Here is a 17,999-nt window from a genome sequence, read left to right as displayed (position 1 = left end):
TCAATATTACTTTATATAGAAAGGTCAAGGTTCATAAATACGCTAATACGTAGAAAGGTCTATTAGTTCATCTAGGGCTGGAAATGAATCGTGTAGAGCGGGCCCGGGCCCCAAAAGAGCCGTTTCTACTGGAGATAGTCACACTTTTTCGGAGAGAAACCCGGGAGAAGTATACCTCGTTTGTTCAAACACGGGCCCCGGTTATTGTACCGGCTTCCCCATTCTCTTGTTGGGCCTGATCACGGCTGGACAGTTACCGTGTTTTATTCCGCCTAAAGATATTAAACGTAAAAATTACTTATTTATAAATCATTAATTAATTTATAATAGTTTCAATAAATCGCTGTGACGTTTTTTTTGGGAAAACAGGTCTTTTTAAAGGGCAAAAATGCGCCAAATTTAATATTTTTTGGGTTTTTAATCGATATAGTTATTCCACAATTACAATAATAACATTCAAGCCAAAACAATGAATACATGAAATTAAACGTTCCTAATGTAAATTATATGCAAATTTATTCGTTAGCTTTTTTCGCCCAAATGACGTCCCTGACTCCCTGGCCGTCGTGTGTGGATACTAGGAGGATATTGCTACAAATCGCGTACGCTCATCGATAAATCCAATAGGCGTAGTTTAAAATTTGTTCACAAGTATCGCCGCCTACCGACCGAGTTTTTAATTGAATATATAAAAGCTGTCTGCTCCTTCAAAATTCTCTCTGCACAACAGCTGAAAGTTGCAACCGAAAAATATAGAAACTGAAAATCGTCTGATATTTCTTCACATATTTAGTAATGACATGTGTTGTGCTCAGTTTAAATTTTTGTAATAACTATTATTTTTATTTGCACAATAAACAAATAATAATAAATTTTTAGGATTATTTTAACATCCTAAATATTTATTTCCATAAAATCCTCCACGACTGTCTTGCCCCTTGCCGAAAGTTTCTGCCAGAACTTCGACAACTGCTTTGGCAGTATAATCAAAGATAATTTAAACTCGTACCCTAGATTCGAATACTGAGAGCTTTCCAATTGACGGTTTTGTTACAAAGTGTTTACCCTCTTCCGGCACGTGACCTCAGAAAAATCGGGCTCCATCGGTTACGGTAAGGCGCAAACCATCGAGCGAATTTTTTCTGAGTTCCGGCGGGAAGTGGGAAAACACTATCGGCAACGCGCAAGAGAGTGATTTCGAATCTAGGGTACGAGTTTAAATTATCTTTGATATTATTTTCTTGCCGGTAGAGCGTCATTGGCAAAGGTTTTAGCATTTTACCTGAATTGGAATATACCTGTGCGTTAATTAATCTATGCTGCATGAGTTGCGAACGAGTGGTGGAAAGGGTCGAATCAAAGATAATTTAAACTCGTACCCTAGATTCGAATACTGGGAGCTTTCCCATTGACGGTTTTGTTACGAAGAGTTTACCCATTTCCGGTTGCGGCACGGCCATCTTCGATCACGCGTGATCGAAGTTTGCCGTGGTTGCGGTAAAGCGCAAACCATGGAGCGAATTGTTTCTGAGTTCCGGCGGGAAGTGGGTAAACGCTATCGACAACGCGCGAGAGAGTGATTTCGAATCTAGGGTACGAGTTTAAATTATCTTTAGTCGAATTAATCTGTGGATGCTGGTCATTTTTGCCGGAAAAGATCAAATAGGAGGCATAGTTATCTCATCTGAATACAGATGGAGCTATATAAAAATGACCCGACTCTGGGGCTAAACTTCGTTGCCGGGTAACCACTGATGAAACCGAACTTCCCATTCGTTTCCATTATTTCAACAATTAGCACTATATAATTATTAATATGTACATTTTTGAAAGTCATGGTTTACTAATACGTTAAAATTATTAAATATAAGAGACACGATATTTCATGACCAAAATTTGGTTTTATTTTTAAAATAATTTTAAATGTTTTATAATAAAACCAAATTTTTGTAATGAAGTATCGTGTCTCTTATATTTAATAATTTTAAAGTACTATATAAACAGTAACTTACAGGTCCTGGCTCTCAAATTTGATAAACTAAATTTCGCGCTAAGGCTTGGCACTGAAAGCTAGTCAAGTTTCAAAACGATGCCTTTCAATACAATTTTAGAGCGGCGGCGTGTGACCAACGTCATAATAACTAGGCCCCTGCCATCCTAGCGACTGAGGCTCGACTACCTAAGGCTGGTTTTCACTAGGACCAAACTGGCACGACGGCGAGCTTCAGCTTCGACGAGTAAAATTTGTATTAGGCCTAACGGGGTTTTTTTGCGTCGACGTTCACCGCTGTGGCTGGCGTTTTTGCCCAAGTTAAAACCAGCCTATGCAGTTCGATATTCATGGTTGAAATGGATACATTAATGACGAAACCTAATCTATGATTACTCTTGAGAGCGTGAAAATAAAACACCGTTAGAATGAAAATAATTCCCCAGCATATTAATTTCATATTAATAAAATTTATTGTAAATAGCTCTGACAAATATCAACGTATAATAATTATATGCAAATTAGAAGCATTTTAGCTTTAGAAAGTTATCAATATGGCAGGAAACATTATTGCTTAGAACCACAAGAAAAAACTTATCTTTAGACTCTTTAAAAACAATGCAACAAAAATTACATCGCGTTAGGCGTACATATATTATATTTCGATGATTTTCAAATTTCAGACTACAAGTTTAAAATACATTTTCTTCAGTAGCGAGAACACTGATTTTGAAGGAATGAAATTTGCATATTAAAAATGTTATTTTAACAACGGAGCAAAACTACGTGATACATTTAAAACCGATTTATTTTGACATTTCGAGCCGAAACCCTTTTTAGGTCGTTCGATTTTAGATAATTATTTTGCAAATCACATTCCAAAAGTTAAAAGTACAAGTTTTAACAAAAATCGTGAGCAAGCAAGTTAAAACGTGTTCTTTGAACCTCAATAAGACTAGGCTTAGGCGTAAACTTAACATTCCCTCCCACCTATTGCCCATATGACTTAAATTATTAATTTAAACAACGAAACATAACTTAAAGGAAGTAGGAACTAAATCGAAAAATCTGCTAGCACGAGCTACGAATTGTTTTTGACGTAAATAGCGCTAATGACTACTAGCTACTCTTAAACCTGATGGCAGTAATGTGAAATTCGTTGATCCACCTGAAATATGGAAGTTCAAACTCCCTTTATCTTGGAACCTTAAAAGTATCACCTAGCAGCGAACTCCTGACGTTCATTGCCGAATAGGCGCTTCAATAAATCATCTTCAAAGAAATTTCCAAGAAGTAGTATTTTCGAGAGCCAGGACCTGCAAGTCACTATTTATACAGTGCTTGTTGAAATTATGGAAACTTTACCCCTGTACGGTATGCAACAAGTTAGCTTTTTTTGAAGGCTTTGCAAAAACACGACGTTTTGTTTACTGGTGAAAAGTTTCCATTATTTCAACAAGCACTTTATAACTTATTGGCGATTTGCTTTAAGATGTTTTATTTATTAACGTTTGCCAAGCAGAAAATGGCAAGCGATGGTTTCTTATAGCTTGTTCTAGGATTTCGGAGTAGGGTAAGAAGAGTAAGGCTATGACGTTATTTTACTCCGATTCTGTGCAGTGGCGAATAGTTCGAGTCGGGGTAAAAACGTTTTTCCAAAATGGCTGCCTGTGGCCTTTTCAGCAGATAAATTATATTTTCTCCTTTATGCCTCCTTTTCAGTAGAAGTATAAAGAGTAGCCCTAACACTCCGGAACAGAGAATAGATTATGGGGCGGAATAATTATCATCCCCCGAACAGGCGAATAAAACGTTTTAGGGTAAAAAGAGTACACTTTTATTCGAATAACAGGCGAAAAGAAACCACCTAGTTTATCTCGAGATTATTGACGAGCAATGAGATTTTCATAGGCATTAACTCCAAATGAACTAACAAAACATTTCGTGTTGACCGCTAGGTGGCCTTGGGGTAACTGAAAAAGCTAAATACAAGTTTTCCATAGGGAATGTAATGAAAACTATGCACTAGATACTAGCCCTCTTGTACCATAACCTCCTAGGGCTAATTTGAATTTCGATTTTGAATAGAGTAGTAGCACTCCGTATAGCTTTGGCCATAGCCGCCATTGTGGGCGCGAATTTTTTATGAATAAGAAAAAGTATGAGTGACGTCGTGTGACGTAGCACTGCAATTACTCTATAATGCAGACTACGCAATTCCAAAAGTAAATAGTTATAGATACAGGATTGCCAACATTTTTCAACAAATAAATTAGAATGACAAATACATGGCAACCCTGCTAAATTAGCATCCGCTTCACCATTGTCCCTTCGTCAGCTTTCCGTCGCTTGGGGGATATAATGAATTCGCAACCGAAACGATTGGAGGGGGCGTAAGGGCGCTAGCTTCTCCGAGGTTGCGTCTATGATCTAGCGTCAGCTACAGACAAATTAAAAAGTCATAAGAACGTTTTTTCTTAAATAATATTAAAATTAAAATGCAAGTATCATTATTTATTAAGTAAAATTTACGAATAACGATACGGAACAACTAATAGCCTCTGCTTTAGAAGCTACCTATCTATGTTTCAATGGCGAAACCAAAAAGCAAAGAAAATATAAAAGAGGAATAGAAGCTGAAACTTCCAAGAGGCGATAAAACTATCTCGAAGATTAAAAGCGTGCTAATCTCCTGGTTAATGATGTTGAATAGACGAAGCTTACGTCAAAAACTTGGATTAATATTAGATTAATAGTGCTACTATTAATCCAAATTGATAACATTACCGGAAGTGTGTATCTCTACCCTATACCGAGATAGTAATAGCAGATGTGTATAATGGGGGGAAGTATGAAACGCCCCGTAGAGTCAATGGTAAAAATCACGTACATAAAAGTTTCTCCATAAAGAACATGGTCTTTGTGATGGACAAGCAGCGGCTAGTGACGTCAGCTGCGAAAGTAGTCGCGCCAGGGGCGCGTCAAAATTCTGAGATAGAATTCTTCTCTTGAGAAGAGTTCTTCGTGAGAACTCGCTAAAAAGCGTCAAATGTAAAAAGATTCTTCTGAAAATGGCGGCTTACGAGAATGTCACGAACGTTGTAAACTAAGCCTTTGAGAATAAATATTATTTTTTACACGATTTCACGACAATATATGAAGGAAGACAACATTTTATTTATAATTTAAAAGGAAATGTTTCATCGGAAATTAACTAACCATTCTATAATCTCTTAAATTAATTTTCGTAGGGACTAGATATCGTCTGCTAGGTAGACTGCTTCACTTTTTTTTTGTGTCAGAAAAATCTGAAAAGCTCGTAAGCGTGTACAGATACTGCAAAGGCTGCAAAGCTGAACCAAAGGACTGGTAGAAATCTGAAGTCATAAGTCTCAATTCTCAACTATTAAGTTAACAAGCCGGTTAACTTTGTAAATTACTAGAGGTGTACAAATACCATTTTTTGGGGATCGAATCGAATATCAAATATTTTTTCAAGGCACGTCAAATACCAAATCGAATATTTATAACGTTCAATAATTTGGTCGAATATTTTTAGAACAAAATTTTAAGCCAGTTAACTGATCAAATAGTATTTCGAATACCAAATAATTCGACGTATTTGGTTTTGAAATAACCAAATAGTTTGCATATTTGTCAAAAAAATAAAAAAGTAATTGAAATCACTGTTCATTTTACTTGCAATAGTAAAATACTAAACCAAATATATAATTTATATTTTATTTAATAAATTTAAACTATAAAACTAAACTTTTTCAAAGAAAACTTTTACAAACAAAATTTAAAATACACATTTTTAAAGTTTAACTACGCCAGGTCCAAGTCAGCTAGCAACTTTTATTCTTTAGTAACTACTAACTACAGTTAAAATCAAAGGATCTGCTATATTTTTCATGCTTTGCAAACACTTCATCAAAATCTCGAGTTTTTAAATATATGTAAAAAACGAAGGAGCTGATCTTTTATTACAAATAAAAAATAATATTTAATTAAATTTATATAATTTTAAACCAATAATTTAGTCAACTCAAAAATTCCAATCAAGAAAAACGAATATTCGCGAACCTTCCCAACTGCTATTCGATTATATTCGATTTGGTATTCGATCGAATTATTTGGTCTAACCAAATATTTTGCACACCCCTATAAATTACTATATATATATATATATATATATATAGTAATTTATAGGGGTGTGCAATATATATAGTAATTTATAGGGGTGTGCAATATATATAGTAATTTATAGGGGTGTGCAATATATATAGTAATTTATAGGGGTATATATATATATTTAAGTGTCATTGCCCCTTGTCATTAAAATATGAAATTTCAAAGTGGGGTTTTAGGTGGGTTTTTTGGGGTGGGTGGGTCCAAAAAAACCCACTGGGTTTTTTGGGTCGGGTTTTTTGTTTTCGAACCCTGCACAACACTCTTCCATCCATGAAAAGCAAGGCCAAGTCTCCACATAGTAGACAACCTAAGCAACATCAGATATTATAGCAGACGATTGAGACCGCTTTACCGCGTATGAATACTACAAGCAGTAAATCGCTGTAACTTACGGGAAGACTACCCGAGGAGATAATCACCGATTTGGTTGAAAATAGGTGGGTATGTAGACCTTATGGTAACATGAAATTTCACCAAGGGAAAAATTGCAATGGGCATTAGTTTTGCCATGGCAACCGAAAATGTTTTTGACAACACAGTATGTATATTTTCTCATTGAAAATAACATGGGAATCTGAGCACTTCTAAAAAAATTTCAAATTTCAAAACCAAAAAAAATATATCAAAATTGACAAATAAAATGAATTTTATGATATTTTGATGAATTTTGGTCAATTTGATCAAAATATGTAAAAATTGATCAATTGTTATTTTCAATGGGACAATACTGTGTTGTCAAAAACATTTTCGGTTGAGATGGCAAAACTAATGCCCATTGCAACTTTTCCCTTGGTGAAATTTCAAGTTACCCACCTAGTTTCAACCAAATCAGTGATTATCACCTTGGGTAGTCTCCTCGTTAGTGACGAAATAGGGCGAAACTTTTATATCACGCGATTTTGGGCTACTTTCATACTTCCTCCCATTGTCAACATCTAGTAATAGTTAGTGTAGGGAGATGTTGGCTTGCGTGGCATGAAGGGCTTGCCACCACCCTCCTAGGAATTGTAACCCGGCCACCTGAATTAATGGCTTTAAAAGTCGCTTGATGACTTAGGCCTAAGTTGGTGCCTTGGGTATTAGCCTAGCTGATTATTATTATAAAATTTCTGTTGCTCTCTATTTTCTTGGGGAAAAAGGCGCAATTTTAATTTTTTTTTCAGATAATTTATTTACTGAGAAAACTGCTCGAGAAACTTTGCGCGAGAATATCATTAAACCCAAAATAATTCAGTGACACCTAGTAAATGACTAGCTGAAAAATTATCTATCTATTATCTAAAGTCTATATTTTAACAAACATTTTACTAAGAGCTAGTCACGGGTGGACATCATCAAAGAAAAACGCCCTCTAACGAAGGCTACGTGAAATGCGAAAACGAACGGACGCAAAGGGGCAACGAAGTCTCTGCCGTGAAAAGCTCTCACTAAAACTTTGCACGTGAAGAATGAACTTTTTCAGCTTATTTAGACCCACGTAGCGGCCAACGTGAGAAGTTCATAAACTTTTGGATTTTCGTCTGCTACGCAAGCCTTAAATCACAAATTGTCTTAGCTGTCTGTCTGCCTATAGCACACGAAAATCCAGCGGTTTTTGACTCTGGCGTTGGCCGCTATGTGGCTCTATAAACAGAAAAGGCTAAATGGATATGTCCAACTAATTACAGTTTTATGCACAATTTCAACAAAAGTGGATGGTAATGTGGCTAGGTGGGCCACATCCCACTGGGCTGATCACGCTAGGCGACCAGTGGTTCGAATAGTGTTTTAGGGACCACAAGGCCAATGTGCCCACTTAACTAAAAAAGTCCTCTGTTGTGCGCAAAAGTAATTGTGGAATTCTGTGTTTTAGCTATGAAACATCTTTTTAAAGCCAATAGACAGTGGAAGATATTTAAACTATCTTATTATACAGACAAATTAAAAAAGGAAATATTTACTAGTCAGTATTTGATTTAAGAATTTTTAGGTTTCATTAGTTTGGTAATTTCATCTCGTTTGGATCGTAATTCTTGGACTGACTCATGGTGTGATCCGTAATGAAGCATAAATATTTTTTCGGCCCTGTCAACTGTATCCAATGCTTCTTTCATCAACTGCCTTTAAATAGATAAATAAAAATGAAATTAAATTATGTACACCAAAACCGCTCAAAAATCAAAACCCCCAAATTAACCCTTATAATACAAGATGATTCGGGTGAAGTGAACTACAGCGACCTCATTGAATTGTATATTAATTTTGGTTGCGCCTGATAGACCTTGTCACGTAGATGCCGAGGGTATTTTTTATTTTGGCCGCAAATGATTATTTAATTTTTTAATGTAATTTTAAAAAATTCTCATACTTTGGCTATTTTCACGTGTTTCGTTGTACTTATTTCCGTCGTGTGTTCGCCGACACCACAGTTACGGTGTCCTAATACTTTCCACGTGATATTCCCGTACTTTATAAAATCAATTACAGTTTTTGTTCATTTTCTAGGTGTTTTGTATTTTTGGGCCACTTTTTTTCTGGTTGATATTAAAAGTATATACGTAGTGCGTGAGGCTTGGTACTGTCCTCTATGTCGCGTTATAGATGGCCCATCGCTTTTTTTTATGGGGTTGGGGAGGCGCCGCGCGCCCCCAGCGCTTGAGCGAAGTGAGTGCGCGGCGCCGTCAGGCTCCAATACGGGGAATCAGAACCAGGAGTAAACATCAAAGGAAACACTTGTTTTTGGAATTTTTGAAAGCTGCGGCTTCGGTGCATTCACCCAACCCTTGAAACTCTTGTACCTTTTCCTGTCTATTAAATGCTTCAAACCTGTTCTCATTTTTGTTACTATTTAAGTTGATACGATTTCACTAGGTACGATTACAGAAGGCCCACCGTCAATGCTCGGAATGGGGCTAGGGCGCGTCAAAAAAGTGTTGTCGACGGATACACGACGGAACTATTTTTTAGAAAAACGTTACAATAGATCAGGAATTCATACCTCGTACTTGGAATGGTTATCCGGCCGTATTCCCTATGATAAGATCTCGGGGACCGTTTTCAGTGACGTGTATGAGAAAAAAAAATCGCCCCCTCGCACGCGTCTCCCCTCTTTAGGAGTTTTTACAACTGTAGTTTTTTGTTGTTCGACTCCCCGGCCATTTAGAAATTTAGGGTTTGAAACCCCACCATTGATAGCGACGGGTCAGCTCGATCTCCATGTGGAAGGATTAAATCCGGCATTGTTAGCGCTGTCAAAATTGTCAGCAGTTAGAATGCCCTTGAGAACCGCGAAGTTCGAATTACGAGGTGACCGTCGCTATCAATACGGGGATAGCGAAGGGAAAAGCAAAAAGATGTTAGAACCCTTTTTCGACACTGGGGGATGATATTATCTGAAACTAGGATTTAATACCATTGAAAATCGTATGAGAAAACACGTATGCTCTGACGTCAAAATGATGGAAAAAAACTGTCCCCTAGATAGAGACAGAAATCGGGCGAGATAACCATTCCAAGTTCGAGGTATGAATTCCTGAATAGATAAATTCTATCCTTCTCTAGGAACTCTGAACATCTGAGGAGGCAGCAATTTTGCTTGTGCTACTGGGAATTTTTAATAAAAATACTAAGCACCACCATAGACCCTAGTCAACAAGCGACTTTTAATGTAATTATATTTACGCTGGGTTATATTTAATTTTAAAAAAGTAGTAATTAGGGGATTACCGTTTTTTGGTTTTTTTTTTGCGAAGAATGTCGCGCAGATTACGAAGTTATTTTTTTTGGGCCGTAAATGATAATTTTTTAATTAACTTAAATTTTAAAAAGTAGTCATTTTAGGGGATTAGTAACGTTTTTCTAAAAAATAGTTCCATCGTGTATCCGTCGACACCACTTTTTTGACGCGCCCTAGCCCCATTCCGAGCATTGACGGTGGGCCTTCTGTAATCGTACCTAGTGGCATCGTAATTAGTGAAATCGTATCAACTTAAATAGTAACAAAAATGAGAACAGGTTTGCTTCCAAAACACGTAATAGACGTTACTAAATTCCCCGTATTGGCGCCTGACGCACTCCCCAACCCCATACTAAAAAAAGCGATGGGCCATCTATAACGCGACCTAGAGGACAGTACCAAGACTTACGCATCAAGTATATACGTTTAATATCAACCAGAAAAAAGCGTTTGTGGCCCAAAAATACAAAACACCTAGAAAATGAACAAAAACTGTAATTGATTTTATAAAGTACGCAGTGGCGGCGCCAGGAATTTTCGCTAGGGTAGGCAATCCAAATAAATGGGCCCCCGACCCGGGACCCCCCTTTCCCCAACGAAATGCTTCAATAAAATAATGTAGTGATGTACATGACGAACAAAAAATTCTAAAAACAGTAAAACGAGTCCAAATATAACAGAACTGGTTTTAATTACTAGGAGATACCTCAAAAATTTCTAAATACATTATCGACATTTGTTTCATTGTTATTTATAAATAATTTTATCTCTTGGGACAATTTTGAGACCCTTTCTAGATCCATTTGGGGCTCCTTATAGGGTGATTTTGGGGCCCCTCAAAAGTTTAAGGTAGGCAGTGGCCTACCTGGCCTACCCCCTAGCGCCGCCACTGAATGTACGGGAATATCAAGTGGAAATTATTAGGACACCGAAACTGTGGTGTCGGCGAACACACGACGGAAATAAGTACAACGAAACACGTGAAAATGCCCAAAAATGAGAAATTTTTAAAATTACATAATCAAAATAAAAATACCCTCGGCATCTACGTGACAAGGTCTATCAGGCGCAACCAAAATTAATATAAAATTCAATGAAAATGAGAAATTTTTAAAATGAAACAATATGCTTGCGACCAACTGAGCAAAACATTAAGAATGAGATGTTCCTGATTCTTACCCAACTTCAGTGCTAGATTTCAGACTGTAACCTTCTTTTGCTAATTGTAAAATGGCATTTAACAGTAAGTCTGTGAATTTTTGTAATTCATTGGCCAATTCCACACTGTTCTCCCCATAGGTTGCTTCAGTTGCTTCTAAAGTTGGCCTTAAAAATTCCACTGCCAAACAATACTCTCCTATAAAAAATAAATTATTGCAGATAATTCCAAACCTTTTACAATGGTGTATTATATAAATAATCCCATCTTCTGAAAAATTACCTAAAGAAGCATAACATCGTGCAATTTGATCTTGTACTTCAGCAAGCTGTCGATGATGTTTGTACATAACTTTCTCTCTCATCTTTAGACATCGTCTAAGCCTATCTAGAGCATCTGAAATAAATTGATAGCACTGAAATTGTTTCTTTAAGAGATATATAACGTAAAAAAAAACCCTTATCCCATATGCAGCTAAGTTTAATCATGGCCAGATTAACACTATTGGGGGCCCTGTGCAAATTAGAATTTGGGGCCCCTAAAAAATTCAGACCTTACTTTTTGACTTGAATTAATAATATTAAAAAAATGAAAAACCATTTATTTCGAATGCCTTAATACAGACCTGAATGTAATTGTATTCAAATTGTTGGTTCATTGTTTAGTGGGTCCTCTGCTAATATAGTGATTCAATTATGCTAATCAAAGCTGTTTCATGGAAAGTTGAAAACCCCTTTGATAGCAGGGAGAAAAACTCCAACATTTTCATGCACTGCCAAAAGCTAAGATAGGAAAACCCAAACCCAAGTTTAACATCTAAAATAGGTGCACCTTTCTATACGTCATGGTAAATGAGTTATTAAAATCCAAATTTAACATTAAAGGGGCTCCAAGTTTGGTGGCAATATGTGTAAAGTCAGTAAAGTGCGAAATTTACGGTTGACTCTGCCCGCCTCTGCCAAGGCCAAGTGAGGGGTTGGGGGGGGGGGGGGAGAGAAAACCATGCTCAATTTTCTTTTTTTTTGCCACCGAGCTTTGGAGCCCCTTTAATGCTCAATGAAGGAATCCACTTCTATAATCGGCTAGGCTAATACCCAAGGCACCACACAGGCCCAAGTCCGCTAGTGACTTTTAATGTCATTATTCGAGATGGCTTGGTTATATTGTGTTTTAGGGTGGTGACAAGCCCTTCATGCCATGTGAGCGAACAGCTCCGTACACTTACTTATACTGTTAACTTTGATAAGTTTTTATGGAAAGACGAAACCAAGATGTCCAAGGAAAACCCCTTTAAATAGCAGGGAGATAACCAAATCTACACAGGGGTTGTTCAGTTTTCACCCAGTGCCTTAAGCTGGTATCGAACTTGGCATCTCTTGAGAGGCAAAGCTAACCACTCCCCTTAATATATTTCTGGCTACCCGACGTTACATAACTATATTTATCCTTGTCATCTTAGATTTACTTTTCCAAAGAATTAACACCATTTTTGCTATTCAAAGAGCTATAGTATTAGGACATATTGGAATAGTTATTTCAGAGACCACCAAGACCCACAAGTGATAAGTTTTAGACCACATGGTATAAGCGATAATTTTCAGTGAGGAGCCGGGTTATACGCTGAATCGTTTATCATACCAATAAAATTTCCCCTCGCTGCCAGCTGCAATCCTTGAACAAACAAGTCATGAGCAGCAAATGCTTTTTGAAGTTGCATTCCACACTCCTGTTCTATGTTGCAGTCCATACAACTAGTATGATTATTTACGTCAGGTAATCGCAAAGGTCCAGTGCAAGACCCACATTTTAAGCCCTGAAATCTTTGCTCCCTTTCTTCCTCAGTGGTGCATGCTTGACAATCACACATAAAACCGTATTGTTCCTTCAAAGCCTTTTGCCTTTCTTCCTTAGGCATTCTTTTGAAATGAGGGCCGTAACAGTTGTATATTTCTAAACCTGCCGCCACATTTTTTACTGCTTTTACTATAAGGATGTCTTTATGGAAGCTAGAAAAAGCATACAATTAAAATCAATTGCATAAATGGACTATAATAAGAAAAAACTGACCTGGTGATTATAGTTGGATCACAGGAATGATTCATTAAACTAGCAGTTGGATAAATAGCGGTTGCAATTCTAACTTGCTTCTGATTAACAACGCCACTGGTAACAGAACCAGATCCAAATTTTAAAAGGGAAGTAATTGCATGAGCATTGCACACAAGTTGATGTATGTGACGTAAAATTAGAGAACCAAGGTAAAGTCTTAATGAATCTGGACGCTGGGTTGGAACAGAATCAAAATTTTTGGAGGGTAATGAAGGAGAGGCAACAGATTTGCGAAGAACTATTGGAGAGAGCTCCATCTGGCGCATGGAGTTCACGATTCCATCTTTCATTCTATCTTCTCCTTGATCATCTTTACTATTTGATGTGACAAAACCAATACGTTCAAGAAGCAGTAATATAAGGGTTGCTGTCTGCCAAAGTAAAATATTAATTTGTTTAAAATGAGTTTAAGAATTATTAAGAGGAAGAAACCAGAGTGTAAGTTATTTGAAATTAAAATATTAGAGCAAATTAAATTTATTGGTCTTGGTCTCTCTCATCCAACCTTTGCCACAAATCTAAATCAAAATTCGGACTGGCTGGGGGGGGGGGGGGGCGAAAGTTTATCCCCTTTAATTGTAAAAGAAAATTTGGTCAAATACCCATAAAAATTAATCTCTGATGACTGACTTAGGTACAGCCAGACAAATCAACAAAAGGAGGATGCTAATGGTGCATAATGAAATAATTTCAAAGTTTAAATGGTTATACAACTGCAAAATAATGAACACCATGCATCGTGTAAATCAGGATTAACAAACTGAACAACCAATATGTGGCTATGAAAAGTCGAGAAAAGAAATACGCTTCTTATTGTTGTGAATGAGCTACAAGCTAAAAGGAGAGGCTAAGACTTGATATGAGGGAATAGAAATGATTGAATATATGTGAGCTCCGTGAAAGGAATGGCTAGTGAATGTTTCCTGGCATTAGAGCCAACTACAAAGTGATAGTTGCTGTTTAGTGAAGGTCACTTTCAATTTGTTATAACAGACAATTACATGAGCACAATTGAAGACTTAAAATTCAATTTGTGTGAAACACATCTACATGTTATATTAAAAAAGGATGTAAAAGAGGCGGTTTGCTCAAGACATGCAGTTATAGCAATGTGTGCAAGAACCCCATTTCAAATTCAGACATATTGTTCACTCAAGCTAACTATAAAAAAATAACCATGGCTGTATTAAATAAACTTTGTGTACGGTTTTTTCGCTTTGGTTCCATCGTCACCTAATTTGCTCAATGAAGTCACCCAAAAATATTTTTTACCAGAAAATAGTTTCTTTGCCGTTGAGACTTACTGAACGCAGCACATGTTAATTTACAAAGAAAAATCAAGCATTTTTGGTCCAGTGTCTAAGTCATGGTCATCAACTGAAGAACAGGATTGCCAATTTAAATTCTATATCCTAAAACGATAATAACATTAAATTGGACAAAATATTCTTGCTTATGCAATGTAAATTAGCATGGAAATTGTTTCTCAGGAGCTTGAGTGAACAATACATTAATTATGAGATCGTTGTAAGCTTAAATAAATTAGAAAAAACTAATGTAGAATTTGTCGGTGATATGAAAAAATATTTTTGCCAATATTGGGATCAAAAACACTATTCATTTTCAAAAATTAATTTTAATATGGGGTTTCGGGGAAGACCTTGATTTGCCCACATCCCACCCAAAGGAAATTATATCTTGGGTGTTCCCTAAACAAATTACTGGTTGAACATACAGATAGAACCATATGAAAAATATCTTACCAGAGCATATTGGAAGGAATCTTCAATATGTAACAAATCAGCATGAGTAACTAAATGGAAGACATTATAATAGCTGTTGTCATAGGGAACATGACGATTCAGTGATTCAAGAGATTGCCCATAAAAATCTGAAATTGATTCAACTCAAATTAATAATATTAAAAAAAAACTATTGCCAATGGTCTAATTAGAGTACCAATGAGATTCTGAAGTCCAGTGACAACTAGTAATCTGAAGCCTAAGTGTGCAATTCCTACCTAAATATTTTAACTTGTTAAAAATAATAATGGAACAATACCATTTATTTCAAATGAACTTTGCGTGGCACTTCTTATGAGAGGTTAGTGGGAAACACAACCTGACAGGCAGAAGCGTTCCACCCACCAAGTTGCATTGCCCTTTAAAGAGGGTATACAACTATGGTAAGCGCAACTGAAACAAACTTAGTTTCATAGTTCATACGGAATGTAAAGTATCCAGATTGCCACATTCCCATTTGTGATACCGGCGAAAAGACTCATTAACGCAATTTGTTGAGCAATATCGAACTTGAGAACACTGATAGCACCTTGTTTCAACAAAAATTCAATACATATATCTTAAAAAAATTACTATGATAGATAATTACGGAATAGCTGCGTCGAGTTTGAGGTAGCAGTGATGACAATGTGTGGAATAATGGTTGGGTAATAAAACTGATGTGTATGGTTTTTCAACTATCAATGTGTCACCAGCTTTAATGGGTCTATTAGTCTGAAAATTTTAATGAAAGGAAAACTTTAAAATTAAGTTTAAAATATCAAATATTATATTGAATTATAATTGCTCCTACATACTACAATATATCTTCCTTTATGTTCTGAGTATTTTGTATCTACAGCTGATGAAGCAAATGCTAATGTTGATTGGCAACCATAGGCCAAACGAGGTACATTGTCTTCATTATCAGTAAATTTTTTATCTTTGCTAAAGTAAAAAATGTAAATTAACATTCATACATACAAAACTAATGGCGTTTTCCTGTCAAGCTCTCAGCCTGCTCTCATAGAGCTTTGTTTCTAGTCACATTCTGCTCTGGTAAAGATTCTCTTGTTCCATTTAGCTCACTACTGGTACGAGTTCAAAACGTCTCCCTCGCAAAACACTCTATTGATTGGCTTAGCCATTTAATTACCATATTCTAGATAACCATAGCAGTTGAACTATTGTGTAATTTAGCGTTAGAGTATTTATATGCTCCAATTTACAGAGCACTCCCACATAAGATAATCTGGTGACATCACACCTTTTGGAGCAAGCTCAGAGTGGACAAGGAAAATGACATGAAATCGATGTTTACTCCTCAGCAAATTCTATTAATGTTGCTTTTAATTCTTCAGATTCTCGTATGTATTTTTCTAATTTCTTGGATTCAATTTTGGCATTTTTAATATGTAGAAGTGTTTCATCTAGCGCTTTTAAAGCAGCACTTCTCGGACCAATTTTGGAAAGACATTGGGCTTTCCGAAAATACAACTTGTAAGATAAATCTTTGGGATACCCATTTTCTATTGCTCTATTAATATCTTCCAAACAATTCTAAATAATAAGATAGAGTTAATAAAACTGCCCTTTATTTCCTATTGTCATAAGAGATTACCGAGTATTTGTCAAGGAAAAAAAGGGCTGCGGATCTGTTCCCATAAGCCAATGCTAGCTCATCACCTGATTTTGATTGTTGCAAATTAAATGGTGCATTTAATATGCTCTAAAGATAGACACTAAAAATTGAGATAATCTTTCGTCATCTTTTAAAATAGCAAATCCATACTTTAGTGTACAACTCCAACGCCTTCTCATATTCTTTTCTTTGAAAACAAGCATTTCCCTCAATTCGAAGTTCAGCTGACTTTTCCCAATGCTTTTTGTGACGTGAAGATCCAACTACACGAAGCCATTTCAAAATTTTTATCCTGAAATTGAAATCCAAAAATTTTTAATTGGGGTTTAAGGCTTAGGTGGTTTATATAAACTATTATAATTTACTTAATATAGTCATCTTTCAAGCAAAACTCAATCTTTTCTTCATTAGTTTTTAACCTTGCAAATCTAGAAAAACCTTTATTTTTACTTATTTTTCCTGAAATATCTTCCAAAAGACATTGCCAACTCGAGTTCGCGGCTGCCATTTCAATTTTGTTAACATGGCTACAGCGAGCTTGCCAGTTCGAGAAACTCAAATTATCGTACCAAAGCCAAAATATTATCGATTACAGAAATAAATTTTCGTACGCCTGAAAACTGGCGGTATATTTGAATTTTGTGTGAAATACTTCTATTTATTCAACCATAATCTGCGTATGACGAGGGGTCGGTCATTTGGAAAAATCCCGTACAAAATTTGGAAAAAAATCCGCAAATCCAAAATCCAAGAATTTTGCTCCCATAGACTTTGTATGACAAATCCACAATAAAAAATCCTGGATTTAAAAAAAAATCAAAATCCTGTACACAAAACAGGCAAATGTCCGACCCCTCGGCGTATGAAGCCCGGTGGACTTATATATGCACATCATAAATAAACGAAAACAGCACTCACATAAAACAATAGAGAGAGAAGAAGAAAATAACATAAGTAAATATAACATTGAACCATGAATGTATTCATTTCAACTTCAACCAAAAATATCGAATCATATTTCTTCCATGATCGAACTACCTCAGTCGCTAGGATGGGAGGGGCTAAGTTATCAAGACGTTGGCAGCGGACGTTGGTCACGCGCCACCGCTCAAAAATTTTATTGAAGGGCAACGCTTAGCCATAGCATATGTAACATAATTACTCATAAGTATGCCACTAGCTCTATTTCTTCCGTACCCTACGTAATATTTGACGTCATCGAATCTCAAATGCCGATAATGCCATTAGGCGCTTAAATAAAACATCTTCCCAGAAATTGCCAAGAAGTAATATTTCCGACATCCAGGACTCATAAGTTATTATTTATATAGTGCTTGTTGAAATATTAGAAAGCTGGAAACTTGCTCGAACGTAACATCGGTTTTTTGCTAAGCTTTAACATGCCAAAA

General features: G+C 36.2%; 1 protein-coding gene across 3 annotated transcripts; it reads right to left on the bottom strand.

The window, feature by feature from the left end:
* On the bottom strand, positions 1-17,132 carry LOC149947842 (protein-lysine N-methyltransferase SMYD4-like). 3 transcript variants are annotated; one of them, XM_090171795.1, is made up of 15 exons: positions 16,956-17,132; positions 16,741-16,882; positions 16,570-16,677; positions 16,270-16,508; positions 15,767-15,896; positions 15,559-15,683; positions 15,393-15,498; positions 15,127-15,187; positions 14,931-15,058; positions 13,126-13,538; positions 12,697-13,064; positions 11,341-11,454; positions 11,079-11,256; positions 8,125-8,284; positions 1-272 (listed from the first exon to the last, which is right to left on the bottom strand). In XM_090171795.1, exons 1-14 carry the CDS (start codon positions 17,096-17,098, stop codon positions 8,140-8,142), a joined length of 2,400 nt encoding a protein of 799 aa, XP_090027921.1. In that variant the 5' UTR covers positions 17,099-17,132; the 3' UTR covers positions 1-272; positions 8,125-8,139. The 3 variants fall into 3 exon arrangements, with proteins under 3 accessions (XP_090027921.1, XP_090027920.1, XP_090027919.1); XM_090171794.1 differs by lacking the exon at positions 1-272 and adding an exon at positions 2,812-4,430; XM_090171793.1 differs by lacking the exon at positions 1-272 and having other exon boundaries at positions 6,983-8,284.
* Positions 17,133-17,999: the final 867 nt, after the last annotated feature.

Source organism: Leiobunum rupestre, chromosome 4 (assembly GCF_980474605.1).
Source record: "Leiobunum rupestre chromosome 4, qqLeiRupe1.1.hap1, whole genome shotgun sequence".
NCBI classification, from domain to species: Eukaryota; Metazoa; Arthropoda; class Arachnida; order Opiliones; family Sclerosomatidae; genus Leiobunum; species Leiobunum rupestre.
This window is presented reverse-complemented; position numbering and strand designations above follow the sequence as displayed.

Coding starts and splice junctions, on each gene's coding strand:
- LOC149947842 (XM_090171795.1), bottom strand. CDS start 17,098: ATGGCAGCCGCGAACTCGAGTTGGCAATGTCTTTTGGAAGATATTTCA. Junction 16,883..16,955: donor TTGAAAGATGACTATATTAA/GTAAATTATAAT, acceptor TTTCAATTTCAG/GATAAAAATTTTGAAATGGC. Junction 15,059..15,126: donor TGGACTTCAGAATCTCATTG/GTACTCTAATTA, acceptor AATCAATTTCAG/ATTTTTATGGGCAATCTCTT.